This window comes from Poecilia latipinna, unplaced genomic scaffold (genome assembly GCF_001443285.1).
Source record: "Poecilia latipinna isolate Pla-1442-1.1 unplaced genomic scaffold, P_latipinna-1.0 Scaffold1383, whole genome shotgun sequence".
Taxonomy (NCBI): Eukaryota; Metazoa; Chordata; class Actinopteri; order Cyprinodontiformes; family Poeciliidae; genus Poecilia; species Poecilia latipinna.
In genome coordinates this window covers 88,740-101,153 of record NW_015113999.1, presented here as the reverse complement: position 1 = coordinate 101,153, position 12,414 = coordinate 88,740, and the positions used below count along the sequence as shown (strand labels likewise).

Below are 12,414 nucleotides of genomic sequence, written 5' to 3'. Positions count from 1 at the left end.
AAAAAAAAAAAAAGGGGGAGAGGGGCGGGGGGGGGGGGGGGGGGGGGGGGAACTAAAATCTGAGGGGCTGGTGATTGTTGAGGCAGAGCTGAGAAGTTTATGACTGCAGGAAAGTCCACTGCTCCACACGGCATCACAATCAGACCAGATGGCAATGCAGTCCTGCCGCAGAGTGTACTGCATTTAATCGAAACAGTGACAAGGCAACCCGAGGAAAGTGTTCAGCTGACCATCAGGCACGGGGTAATGGCCGTTCTCAGCACCCGTTTTATTTTTTGGCCCCCATTTATGTTCAATTTTTACAAAACAAGTGCATCCTAAAACAGAAAAAAAAGGAAGAAAAAAACCTCAACTGTGATCTTTCAGTCATCGTGCAAGAACAGTGATTTTAGACCAATCGTAACACCAGTAGTGAGAACCGAACCCCCTTGTGACGACTCGAAACGGCTCCTGATTCTGCTGGAAGATATGTACAGTAATGCGGACGATCCGTCTTTTAAAAACTGCACATTCTTTGCGTTGCTGCAGTAAGCAGAGCATGAACTTCAGAGTGACTCTTCTCTGCACTCGCGCTACTCTGGATTGTTAAAAAAAGAAAAGAAATCTGAAGTAATAAACTGTGGCTTTTCCTTTAAGTGGATTACCACCCATAAAACTGCAAAACTTTTTTTTTTTTTTTTTTTTAACATGACTGATGCACACCAAGTTATTAAAAACTGACTTTCTATCTAAAACAATGATTTGTTGCTACTCTAGTCAGCTCCACAGCTAACGTGGCTCAGCTAAAGCAGAGGTTTTGTGTTTTACCTCTCCAGTCTCTGGTCAAGTAAATTATTAGAGAAGACAAGGTCTTTAGACGACCTCGGAGCTGATCCCTCCCTGGAGGCTATGGCTTATGCTCTTACTGGGGACTAATTGGAAACGAGTAAGCCTCAGCCTTCTTGTCTGCTGTGGCTTTATTGCAACTCTCCCTTGGTCAACCAGCAAGACCAGTGTATGCAGTTTTTTTTATTTGTTTTTTTTTTTTTTTACTTTCAGGCTCAGACAGGTTTCATATTTCAAATGTCACAGTTGATGGTGCTGAAGCCCGGAAGAGTTGCGCGTCCCTTCCTCCGGAGGTCGCTCTGGGGCCCCGTGTTGATGCGCTGGATCAGGATCTTCTCGTAGAGGAGCGGGTGATAGGCGCCCAGCGTGCAGGCGGCGTCGTAGTAACGCTCGTGGTAGTGGCACAGGTCGGACTGCCTCATGGAGGGAATGTACTCGTACACGTGCACCTGCTCACACAGCGCCATCATCAGGAGAATGCCTGCAACGTCAACGTGAACAGAGAGAAAGTCCAGTGTTTATGTTTGAAATACTTGCAGCCTTAAACATACGTTTTTTTTTTTGTTTTTTTTTTTGCAAACAAGTTTAATTTATTTATTTATTTTTATTTAATGCTGATGTTTCTATTTCGCACCATTTTGCTAAAGAGAACCTCGTGTTAGAGAGAGATGGAGTCACATCCACATCATGGGCACCTTTTTTTTGTAGCACATTTTAGGTGCTACAGTAACATTCCTGACAGCATGCAGTTAGTATAAAAATACCAGTGATGAGAGGGGCTGAAACTTTGAGATAAATTGCTGTCTGCAGCAAAAAAAGACTGTACATTTCATCAGCCTCCCCTGGCCAAGATATCTGCTGCACTAGAAAATGACTCGTCATTTCTGACACTCTCCTTGCCATGTCTCATGGAAAACTGTAAGACAGACTCATAGTTTGTTCAAACAACTCTGCTACAGAGCAGCGTTGGTTCACGGTGCAAGCGGCGGTAGTAAGATGACTCAGAATAAATGGCACCCACTTTTCTGAAACCGAAACCCCCAGGGTTATGCACATGCTTACCCCAAAACCTACTCTGAATTTTCACAAAGCCCACGTTCTGAAATGGGCCCCAGGGAAAAAAACCCCAACTGAAAACAGAGATGAAAACAATGTATGAAGAGTGAGTTCGGTCCCCACAGCAGGAGAGCTTCTTGCTGCGACATGCTGGGAACACAAATGGCGGTCGGCGTAAATATATATTAGTAGTTTTGTCATCCATCATCGCTCTGCTCTTTCCTGCCGAGTTTGGTTTATCATTCAGTCCCCGGCGATTGTTTTTGCGCTCGCAGCCCTAAACGTCTCCACATGTCTAAACCTTCTCCGCTGTTGCTCTCTCCATGTGAACATTTTCAGCAAACTGTCAAACTGTGGACATGTTTAGTAGGCCCCATTTTTTTTAAAATTATTCCCCCCCCGCGGCTAAAAAAAAAAAAAAAAAACAGAAAAAAAAACCTTTGGGGCTTAAATATTGAACATGCCAAACGTTTATATCTGTAAGTTCAGCATTTTCTTACTTTCTATAGACTTTTCCAACTTCTTTGTGTTTACTACAAATAACTTAATATTTGCACTTATTTGTGTTATTGTTGTGCCTTTATTTCCCTGTATGTTTGGATCATTTGTGTTACATTTGGTGGAAGTAAAAAAAACAAAAAACATTAGAAACATATTTACTTAGACATTTGTTGATGTGCTCAGTCTTTTGTTCTGTGGCATAAAGTGCAAAACCAGACAATATGTATGCCTATATATACCTATCATTATGGATAAGCTGATGTGTAAAAGCAGAAAATGGTGTCTGTTTTTGTCCTGTGATGTTGGCGAATGGTGACACTGCTGGTATAGAAGATGAATGGATAAAATGGCACTTTTTCATGTTTTTTCTTGTACAGCTCAGTTCCATAATATCTGGAAAGGAAAATACTTTTATCTTCATGACAGCACCCCGAGGAGATAATCTTATCGTAAATTACTCTTTACGAAATTGCACATTTTATTTTCAATAATTTTTCACAATTGAACCACTGAGCTATTAGAAGTTTGTTCTGTTCTTTATTATTACCTGCTGCGATGCCCTCTGTTTTAATCTGGAAGCTAAAAAGATCATTTTTGTAGGGATACTCTGTACAAACACAGAATTAGATAAAAGAAAAACACTCCCGATCCAAAGATGAGGATAAATCTATTCGCTGTGTATCTTTATCTTTTTTTTTGTTCTTCTGTTTCTCAGTTCTACAGGTGTTTCCTGGACCTGTTCCACTGCGCTCACTGGTCGTCAGAAAACGCCAAAACTTCGATGCCCTCCAAGACGACAGTAATCCCCTTGAACCGCAGAGTCCACAGCAACACAGTGGCCCAGATCTCCACAGATGCTCTCGACTAGTCTTACACCAGCCGTTCCTCAACCTCAAGACCCCAAGCATGAAAGTCCCAAACAGTGAAACATCTGAACTAACATGCCATCGTGACAGCTTCAACTTTCCACGGGATTTCAGAGGCTGTACGCAGGGACTAGCTTCCTCTCCGCCGCGAGGCGGTGATGCTTGGCGATATCGTCTCGCACGGAGTCGGCCCTACGCGTCGTCCTGCACTGACTGAGGTCGTGGCTTTCTGCGTGCAGCTTTGATTTTCTTCCATGCCAAATTTATTAATGCCAACAATTTGCTTGCCGGTACAGAAAACAACCAACAGCTGATGTTGCCGGAAACCAAGAAAGGTGGATGATACAGGTGAACAATAATTTCTGGCAACACTTTTGTTTTTCCATGGAAAAACAACAACAACAAAAAACATAACATGGCTGCTGTGTACTGGGCTTTTTAAAGTGTACTTGCTTCCATTTATTTATTTTTTTTATTTCCTCAAGCCATCTTCTGTATTCCACTCAATTTCTAAGTATTTAAAGGACTTTTTAAGGTATGAATTCATCAGAAACCGACTTTGTGTTTGCTCAGATCCTTTCAGTCAATTCCCTCTTCGCCAATTTATACACCACTTTGTATCGATGCATTACCATTTCATCCCAGCCTGCTTTTCATATCTGTAACTTAAACCGTGTCAAACCCACGTAGGCTACCTGGAGATTCGTTTCTCTCAATATGAAATACTTTGATTCATTTTTAGTACATAATCTTAAAAATAATTCATTCTTAAATAATTTTCATTCTAAATCACATTTTATTCACACTGATTCTGGTTGCAAGTAAAAAAGAAAATAAGAAATGCTCTACATTCCACTTTTCAAGACACAAAATCAAAATGTTACAAAAAGCAATTAAGTTACTAAGAAAGATTCACCTGGATTCTCTCAAAACTCTGCTTTCCTCCAATAGCATTGTGCTCACTTTAATCAGTATTCTCATCTGAATGGCATATTTTAGTAAGGGGGCACATAGCCAGTCGTTATCGTCTATTCATGCATTCATTAAATAAATCTGCTCAAGTGCAAATAAGATCAAGGATTCAGATTGAACAGAATTTCCTTTTCTGAAAGATACGACACGATGGCTGAATTATTACAGTATTGCACCTGCTTTTAAATGTTTTTTTTTTCTTTTGTTAAACTGTAAAAGAAAGTAAAGCTTGCGTCTATTCTTCAGTTTGTCATTCTGTCACTGTAAAAGCGAGACGAATAGAAACGGTAACACTTTATTTGAAGGGGGTTGAATAAGACTGACATGACACTTTCATAAACATGACATAACACCTGTCATGAACATGAATAAGCCTTCATCAGTATTTATGACTGTTGTCATAAAGCGTCATTCGGTAAATTATGACACTTTTAATACAAAGTTGACATTATTCAAAATGTCTTTGTTATGACAACTTGACATTAACCAATAAATCATTACTGTTTAAACTTTACCTTTAATAACGTAAAGTTACCTGATTTTTAAAGTGAAATCAGTAATTATTTTATAACAAATTTACAAATTTACATTTTTTTTTAGCACTTTGACTGTAAATAAAGTAAAAATGTTTCAAAGGATCACAAAGTACATGTTCCACCACCATTTATCTTGTATGTAGCCAAAACCTAATAAATTTGTCTCTATGTATTCATTTGTCTTGTCATAATGTTCTTACGTCTATAAAGCGGCTTGCGTTGTATTTCTTTCACAGTATTTTACTTCTTTACGTTAAAGCTTACCTTTACCAGATTAAGATGTATTAAAGTAAAACCCACTCTATCGGAGTCGCAGGAAGGAAAGCTGCAGGGTCCCACGGTGGCGTAGACAATGAGACCAAACGGGGAGCTAAATGCGATGTCTGTGGGGGAGTTCGAAATATCTGAGGCTGTGATGCAATGCATTAGAAGAGTGATTAAAGAGGTTGTACACGCTTCCTACATAAGCATCTCAGGGGATTCTTGACCCTTTTTTGCAATTTTTTCCAGTGGAAATGAATAAAAAACAAGATCCAAGCACTTTATACGCATCTACTTGCAGCGAAACATTCACAAGGTCTAAAAGAGAAAAGAAGATGACTAATAAAGCTTCGTTAGAGTTGGAGTTGCTTTCCTGCGATACTGATGCCTGAAGCCAGTTGTATATTCTGACAATGTGACACCAGTCCCTGTGGACGCCCCCTTCCACTCAAAGATTGTATTGTTTAATAAACGTCCATATGCTGCAAAAATTCACACATCACTTTTGGACTCTTGAACTTTGCAAGCGGAAACACTGCATGCAAAAACTGATCAATCAATTTTTGACTGGTTCCAAATTAAACCTTAATCTAAGAAATATCCCCAAATTGCTTTGCTTTGTTAATTAAATGTATGATAGAAATTATTCATTGGGAAGAAAGGAAATTATCCGTCAGATGAATTTTTCAGAGCTGAAACCTGAAAAGTAGAAAGGCGGTACTGCAGGAACGGTGAAGTATGTAGCGCCCACATTTCGCTGCGAGTGTGTGTCCTCACCTATGAAGCCAGACGAGGGCGGATTGGGCTGGATGTTCTCCTGAGTGTTGCTCTGAATCACATCCCACAGCCGCCACACATAGCTGGGGTGCAGGATGTAGAAGGGCTGGTCGGGGTGGGCCTTACGGTGATCTATGTACGGACCAAACAGGTTGTAGTCCGGACTGGCATACCACTGGAGAGAGAGAAAAAAAACAAAAAAAAAAACACATTAGTTGAAGCGAGAAAGACATTCATTTTAAATGCGTAGATATAAAACATTTACAGGTTTTAATAATTACCATAATAAAAGTTCTAGCGCTTTAAAAACTAAACTTACTAGATAATCTATACTTGATGTCTGCAGTGCTGAAAGCGTTCAGATCCTTCCAGCATTTTGGAATTCAAAACGACACGAGACCCTTTATTTTATTTTATTTTATTAAAACAAACTAAATTTAACCCTAAATGACGAAGGAAACACCGAGAGTTTTCTAAATCCATCAGTCACCGCCCAACAAAGATCTGATTTGTTGGTTTAACTTAGATTTTTGGATTGCAGAGTGTGCTTACTCTCAGCAGGGAAGCCACCATAGAAAACTTTAAGCAGATAGTTGAGCATCTTAATGTTTTTCACAGCATCAATACCGCAGATTAACTCATTAACTCACACTGGCACAGTTTCCATCAAACCTTCACCAAAAAAAAAAAAAGCCATACAAACGTTTAAAACAACATGAGACATTTTACTGTTTCTGGGTGCAATTTGTTTGTGGCATCATTGAATTAAAAGGCAGCTGTAAAAGTTGCCATTGCTTGTAAGGCATCATGAGTAAAACAATGCAGACAGAAATTAAACCACTACATATTTGTTCAACTTTGTTCAGAAAATCATCATCTTCTGAACAAATCTCTCCTTTAATGTGTTTATTTCATAGGAATTTATATCACTGACACATTTATGTATACATTTGCAAATCTAGAAATTAATTCCATTGTATTTTCCCTAATTCCATGTTATTTTATTATTCAGATTATTAATTTTGTTAATCTATGCATGGCACTTTTCTATTTTAGTTTTATTTGTACAGCAAATCTTACCAAGAGATGGTTTCATCCTTAAGCTACAATATGTCCTTAAAATACATAACACTGTTTTAACTATATATTAACATCTGTGGTGCAGGAAAAGTGATGGATTTATATTTTTTAAATAGCATTCATACTTTAAAATATATATTTTCAATCCGTTAGAATAAATCTGTGGTCATTTTTGGAAATTAAGAATTACATTTGTTGAATTGTTCTAGTGTTGAAAGGTCAAGAGATCATCTCTACATATCTAATTAAGCTGCCTACCAGTGTGAGAAAAATAACAAAAAAAAGAAGAAATGTGAAGACACTTGCAGAAGATGAAAGGCTCACGATGTCAAGCAGTTCAAGAGAAGCCGGCACCATTTCTTTTGTCTTGAAGATGAACTGGCACTTCGGCTTCATATTCATCCCTGATTCACTGTTTCCACTAAGGCCATAGCAACACGCGGTTGTGAATCTTAATTTTTATCTACCACCGTATCTCTTCGCTGACACGACCCCGAGCATTGATTTTGATGTGTTTATTTCATATTTGACTCTGCAACATATTCAATTGCTACTTGTCTGTTATCCCCACTGTTAGTTGGTCATGTTTTATTCATTTGTTGTTAGACCTGGAGTTTAAAAATGCATGATGGCTGAACAAGACGGACTTAAAACAAAATCGCTTCAGTAAAAGAACATGGAGAATACGAGTCAGCAGAGATCGCCGGGTTTTTCCTTTTTCATTATTTGCCAGAGTCAAGATTAGACTTCAATTAAATCAAACACTAAACATTAAGTACAGAGATTTTTTTTTTTTTTTTAATAGAGTATTTGGAATTAACAGGAATGAAAAAGGTAGAAACGCATCGATCCTGAGCTGAATATATCGATTTCAACAGATTATGGTGACACTTCAGTTAAAACAACATATTTTCTTCTACTTTCTGGAGAACATGAAACTTTCCCTATAATAAAAATATTAATAGAGACAGAAAGTGGAAGAGAAAGGAAAGATGTGCAGTAAAAGCCCCGGGCCACGAATCGAACATTGAACAGTTTAGTTGAGGTACGACGACTCAGAACTTGGTGAACTTCCATAAAAACTTGAGCAACGTCTTTTTATGGTTTTCTCTCATTTTCTGTGTGGACATCAAAGCATCCTGCTCCTTAGTGTTACTACGGCAACCCTGCAGCCAATTTTTATAAGCATTAAACATCCGATCAATCGATCAGCTTCATTTAAAAACAAAGAAGGAAGACAAAGAAGAAGAAAATGATATGTGATACATTACATACATTTATACATGTTGGTCCACTTGCATTTTTATTTTGAGAAAACTTAATGATCTTTAGTGTCACAAGTTGCAGATTTTTGTATCATTATTTGAAAAGTTAACCAGCATACGTTTTGCCACTTTTTTCTGAACTTTGTGCTGCTGTCTTAATAGTTTGGATTCAATTTGACTCTTCTTGATATAAAGCCTGAAGGGGCATTTTTTACTTTAAATTGGAAGAACATCTTTAAAATTTTAAAAGTGCAGCTACCTACAGAAAAATATTCTTTTGGTGAAAAAAGCTGGCATTCCAGAGGCTGTTTTTCTATCTTTTTGTAGCGTACTTTTAAGAAAAGAGAGAAAATAAATGACTTTAAGCATTAGTTGTTTATTACTGTTTTAGTGACTGAGGCTGGGTAATGCTACCCAAGAGTAGCATTACTTCAATATAGTTTTACAATCGCTTCTCAACAGCGCAGACCCTCTGTACCAAGCAAAGTGTAAGCGGTCTGGTTTTTGCCAGACTAAGTCCATCTCAAATATTTGGTTTATTATCACAGCTGCACATGTGAATTTGGGGAAATAAATGTGTGGTTGTGTGTGCTGAAGCCTTATATAAAGACATTTTTAATTGTCTTCTTCATTCTCCTTCGACCAATTAACATTTCAGTGAAAAACGCAACAAAAAAATAAAAACCACGACAAGGTTTCCAAACGGATAACAATGTGATCTGTCATTTCAAATTACATCACAAATATTCAGAGGTTTATTCTGATGCTAATTTGATATCCTTGAAGCAAAAGCTAATAGTCATGAATGAAGACAATGAAGAATGAAGACTTTATTTGAAACATTTACCAGACTTTTAATGACCATGAAACTTGAACAAAAGCATTGAAAAGACTCACAGCCGTCAATAAAGACATGACATAAAAAAAAGAAAAGAAAAAATACAAAAAGCAGGAAGGCCACAATACCAGGTGAATGACTTTTCAAGGTGCCAGAAACTGCACTTTCGTATTCTTGATTTTTTAAATTCAGACAATCTTGTCATCACTTGACAGCAGCGCAGGAGGCTGTTGAGACGAGAGCTTTCCAAGCACCGTGCCATTTCCAGAAATCTTGAAAATAATCCTCCTCCCTTTCTTCTTGTGTCTGAGAATTTCTCATGGTGAAACCGGAGCAGAACACTGAACGTTATTTGAATTTCAGTAAACTAATTACCCTTTTTCTTTAAATCTTGTTTTGTTCCCAGTTTTTCTGAGCAACATTGGCTAATTGGCTAATAGCACGGCTTCTTCTTGATGTGGTTGTTGTGTGAAGCCGCTAAGGCACAAAGAGTAAAATCATTTTCTTCTGTTTCAACCCAGAGGATGAAATGGAAAAAGCTAATTAACAATCTAGTGGATTTTTTTTTTTCAATTGTAATGCCAATACTAAGGAATAATTTAAACCATTCAGACAGCAGACCACCAACAGCATAAATGCAAATCAATTTTAATTGCAAATAGAACGGATCTCACAGACTGTGGGAACTAGAGATGCATAAATCATGCTTTCCTGGCTGAAACCAGTTTATGTATTTGCAGGTTGAGCTGCTGTTATTCCCTTTTTGACCAATTACAATATTTCTTCCCAAGGACTGCGGCACATAAAAGAGGAGAAAGAGCCGATAGTTCTCTCATAGAAGTAGTAGTGTTGGAAGCAGCAGAAAATGAAGAAATTACAGGATTATCCGCATTCACGTGTTAAAGGATATGTACCTAACATCTGTTATTTGACTCATTTTCATACTTTTTAAAATGATATAGAAAAAAAATAATTAGAACTTGTCATTAGAGTTGATTATTTGGTACAGAACTTCTGGAAACTCACGTTTGCAGGAAACAGTGACAACACAAAGAAAAAAAGAAAGTGGTAAAGTAAAAGCAAAAAAACAAATCGGAGCTCGTTCAAAGTCACACGGCGATCAGACGAGAGCATGAGAGTGAGAACTGAAGAGTGCGTGTGATCATCTCTGGGAATTAGAAGCCCAGATATCATGTCTGAAGTGACCTTGGCAATGCGACGAGGAAGGAGAACATTTCTATGAAGTGTGTCAGACTCATCAGATGCGTACTGGATTTTCTATAGTCTGCGATTCACGCATCACAGCGTTGATGTTCATGAATTTATAATCCTTTAAAGCCGCTGATGCATAAGCAGCCGGCCCTCTACAGGGTACATACCTTTTGCAAGTCGACAGTGTAAGGCGCAGGATCCCAGGCCACCAGCGTTATGTTCTTATAGATGGAGCTCGTGTTGAACTCATGCTTGGGGTTCGCCAAAATCTGTAAAGAGGAAACGTGACGATTTAGGCGTCTACTTACAGGTATGCCAAATTTAATTTAATGCTGCCTTGAGCCTTTTTTGTGCCAAACATATTTATTCAAATGCTTAAACCACAAAATAATTTATCAAGTTGCCTTCTTTGTTTAAACTTTTACCAGAGATGGACCGATCAACCTTTTCCTTGCCGATGCCAATTTCCAGTTTCCTTTGGGTTCTGATCTGCTGGTTTGATTATGACATTTTTTTAAAGGACTATAACACAAACAGGATTGAAAATATGCAGCATTTTCTTTGAAAGAGACAGCGACTGTGAATCTGCCAGGAAATGTAATCAATTATAAAAGCAGTCTTAATGTATCGGGATAGAGTTCTGGAAAAAATTAAGAGCCTGCTGCACTCAACTCCACTGAAAACCTCACAGTTTTCCCACCAAATAATGGTTTCTGAACTCTTCCTGAGTTAAAACATTAGTATTGTTGTTTCTAAATGAATATTAACTTGTTTTCTTTACATTTACAGTCTGAAAGCGCCGCATCTTCTGCAAATAAATACTATGTTTTTGCTTGGAATTTCAGAGACATGTTGCCATAGAATAAGAGAACAATCTTCATTTTACTCAAACATATACCTATAAAAAGTAAAATCAAAGAAACTTATCATTTTAAGTGGTCTCTTAATTTTTTTCCAGCGATGTATGTATTCTCTGTCCTTTATCTGCTTTTGTTAAACTCATAAAAAATAATAATAAAAAAAACTATTATCTAGTCTTTGCCAAACCACTCAAGCAAAAAATGTGTTGATTCTGATTCTGATGGCTCTGTGCATCTCCAATTCATACCATTATAAAACATAAAAGGTATGCAGTGTAAATCCAAATAGCTGTAACCTGAGCCAACATTAACAAAACTGAAAACGTTGAGTGTTTGACTATCAGTCTCTGATACTGAAGCAAATCTTTAACAAGTTTGTTGTCAAACAGAATATTTCAAATTTAACATCCGCTTCACTGGAACAGCTGGTATGAAGCATTTGTGCAAATATGCTGTTAATTTGAAGTTCTTTCATTTTACAGAAGCTGGAATCTTAAACTTCCACCTTCAATCTACAACAATAAAATTCCTCGTACCCTGAATGAGTCGTATTTTGTATCGACTGAGAGAATTTCAATCAGTTTTAACAACAATGCCCTTTCTGAAAAGTACAATATAGATACTTTTCAGGTGAATCAGAGAACTGCACAAATCTGAAATGCAAAATCCTTCAAATCAATCTGAGTTCAGATTTCGACGTACCTGCGAGTTGATGATGCGGATGGTAGTTTTGTTTCCCACATCATGCTCATATCCCTCTGTTGGGGCCGCGTTGAACCGCAAAACTGCATCATGAGCGTCTAAAATGACAAACAAGGGCCAAAGTCAACAAAAGGACAAAGGACTGAGCTGATATCAAAGTACACAAAGAGGTAGGAGTGGGCAAAGAAACGATCTCAAACTGTGAAGAATTGGAAAATGTTAACGAGCTGTAGAGCCATCATGAAATATTCTACACAGCTCATGCTATGAATTGCAGATTCTTGTGCTTGCTTAGGTGCAATTCATTGATATTCCTCTTAATACCTCAACTTATGCGGCAGGAATTAAATAGGCTACTGGCTTAATGATTACCATGAAACAATTACAGCATTATTCCCGTTTGCATTCACAATTAGAACTGTATTTAGCTACTGAGCTTGTAAAATAATCTGATTTTTGGGTTTTCCAGCCAAGTTTTGTCTCGGTGAGAGGAACAAGTGTTGCATCACTAAACTTTGGACTTTCTAACTGTAAAAGGACAGCGTTTTAAAGATGTTTCCGCCTCAATACTTTAAAATGAAAAGCAAAAAAAAAAAAAAAAAAAAAAGAGCAGCCCCCTCACCCAGCTGCCCCTATCTACCAGAAGGAAAAAGTTCACAAACA

At 37.7% G+C, this 12,414-nt stretch overlaps 2 protein-coding genes across 3 annotated transcripts in view; one reads left to right on the top strand and one right to left on the bottom strand.

Annotated features, from left to right (window-relative positions):
• LOC106962187 (opsin-3-like) overlaps positions 1-4,430 on the top strand; it is a 35,998-nt gene extending 31,568 nt beyond the window's left edge. Inside the window, exon 4 of the mRNA XM_015056427.1 lies at positions 3,098-4,430. Within this exon, the coding sequence (XP_014911913.1) occupies positions 3,098-3,250 (153 nt within the window). The 3' untranslated portion in view covers positions 3,251-4,430. The remainder of the gene's footprint in view (positions 1-3,097) is intronic.
• LOC106962186 (beta-galactoside alpha-2,6-sialyltransferase 2) overlaps positions 665-12,414 on the bottom strand; it is a 58,391-nt gene continuing 46,641 nt past the window's right edge. The window contains exons 4-7 of one of the 2 annotated variants that reach the window (XM_015056426.1): positions 11,752-11,849; positions 10,357-10,458; positions 5,795-5,969; positions 665-1,306 (exon numbers count right to left, since the gene is read on the bottom strand). In XM_015056426.1, the coding sequence (XP_014911912.1) occupies positions 1,059-1,306; positions 5,795-5,969; positions 10,357-10,458; positions 11,752-11,849 (623 nt within the window). In that variant the 3' untranslated portion in view covers positions 665-1,058. The remainder of the gene's footprint in view (positions 1,307-5,794; positions 5,970-10,356; positions 10,459-11,751; positions 11,850-12,414) is intronic. The other variant, XM_015056424.1, reaches the window with a different exon arrangement.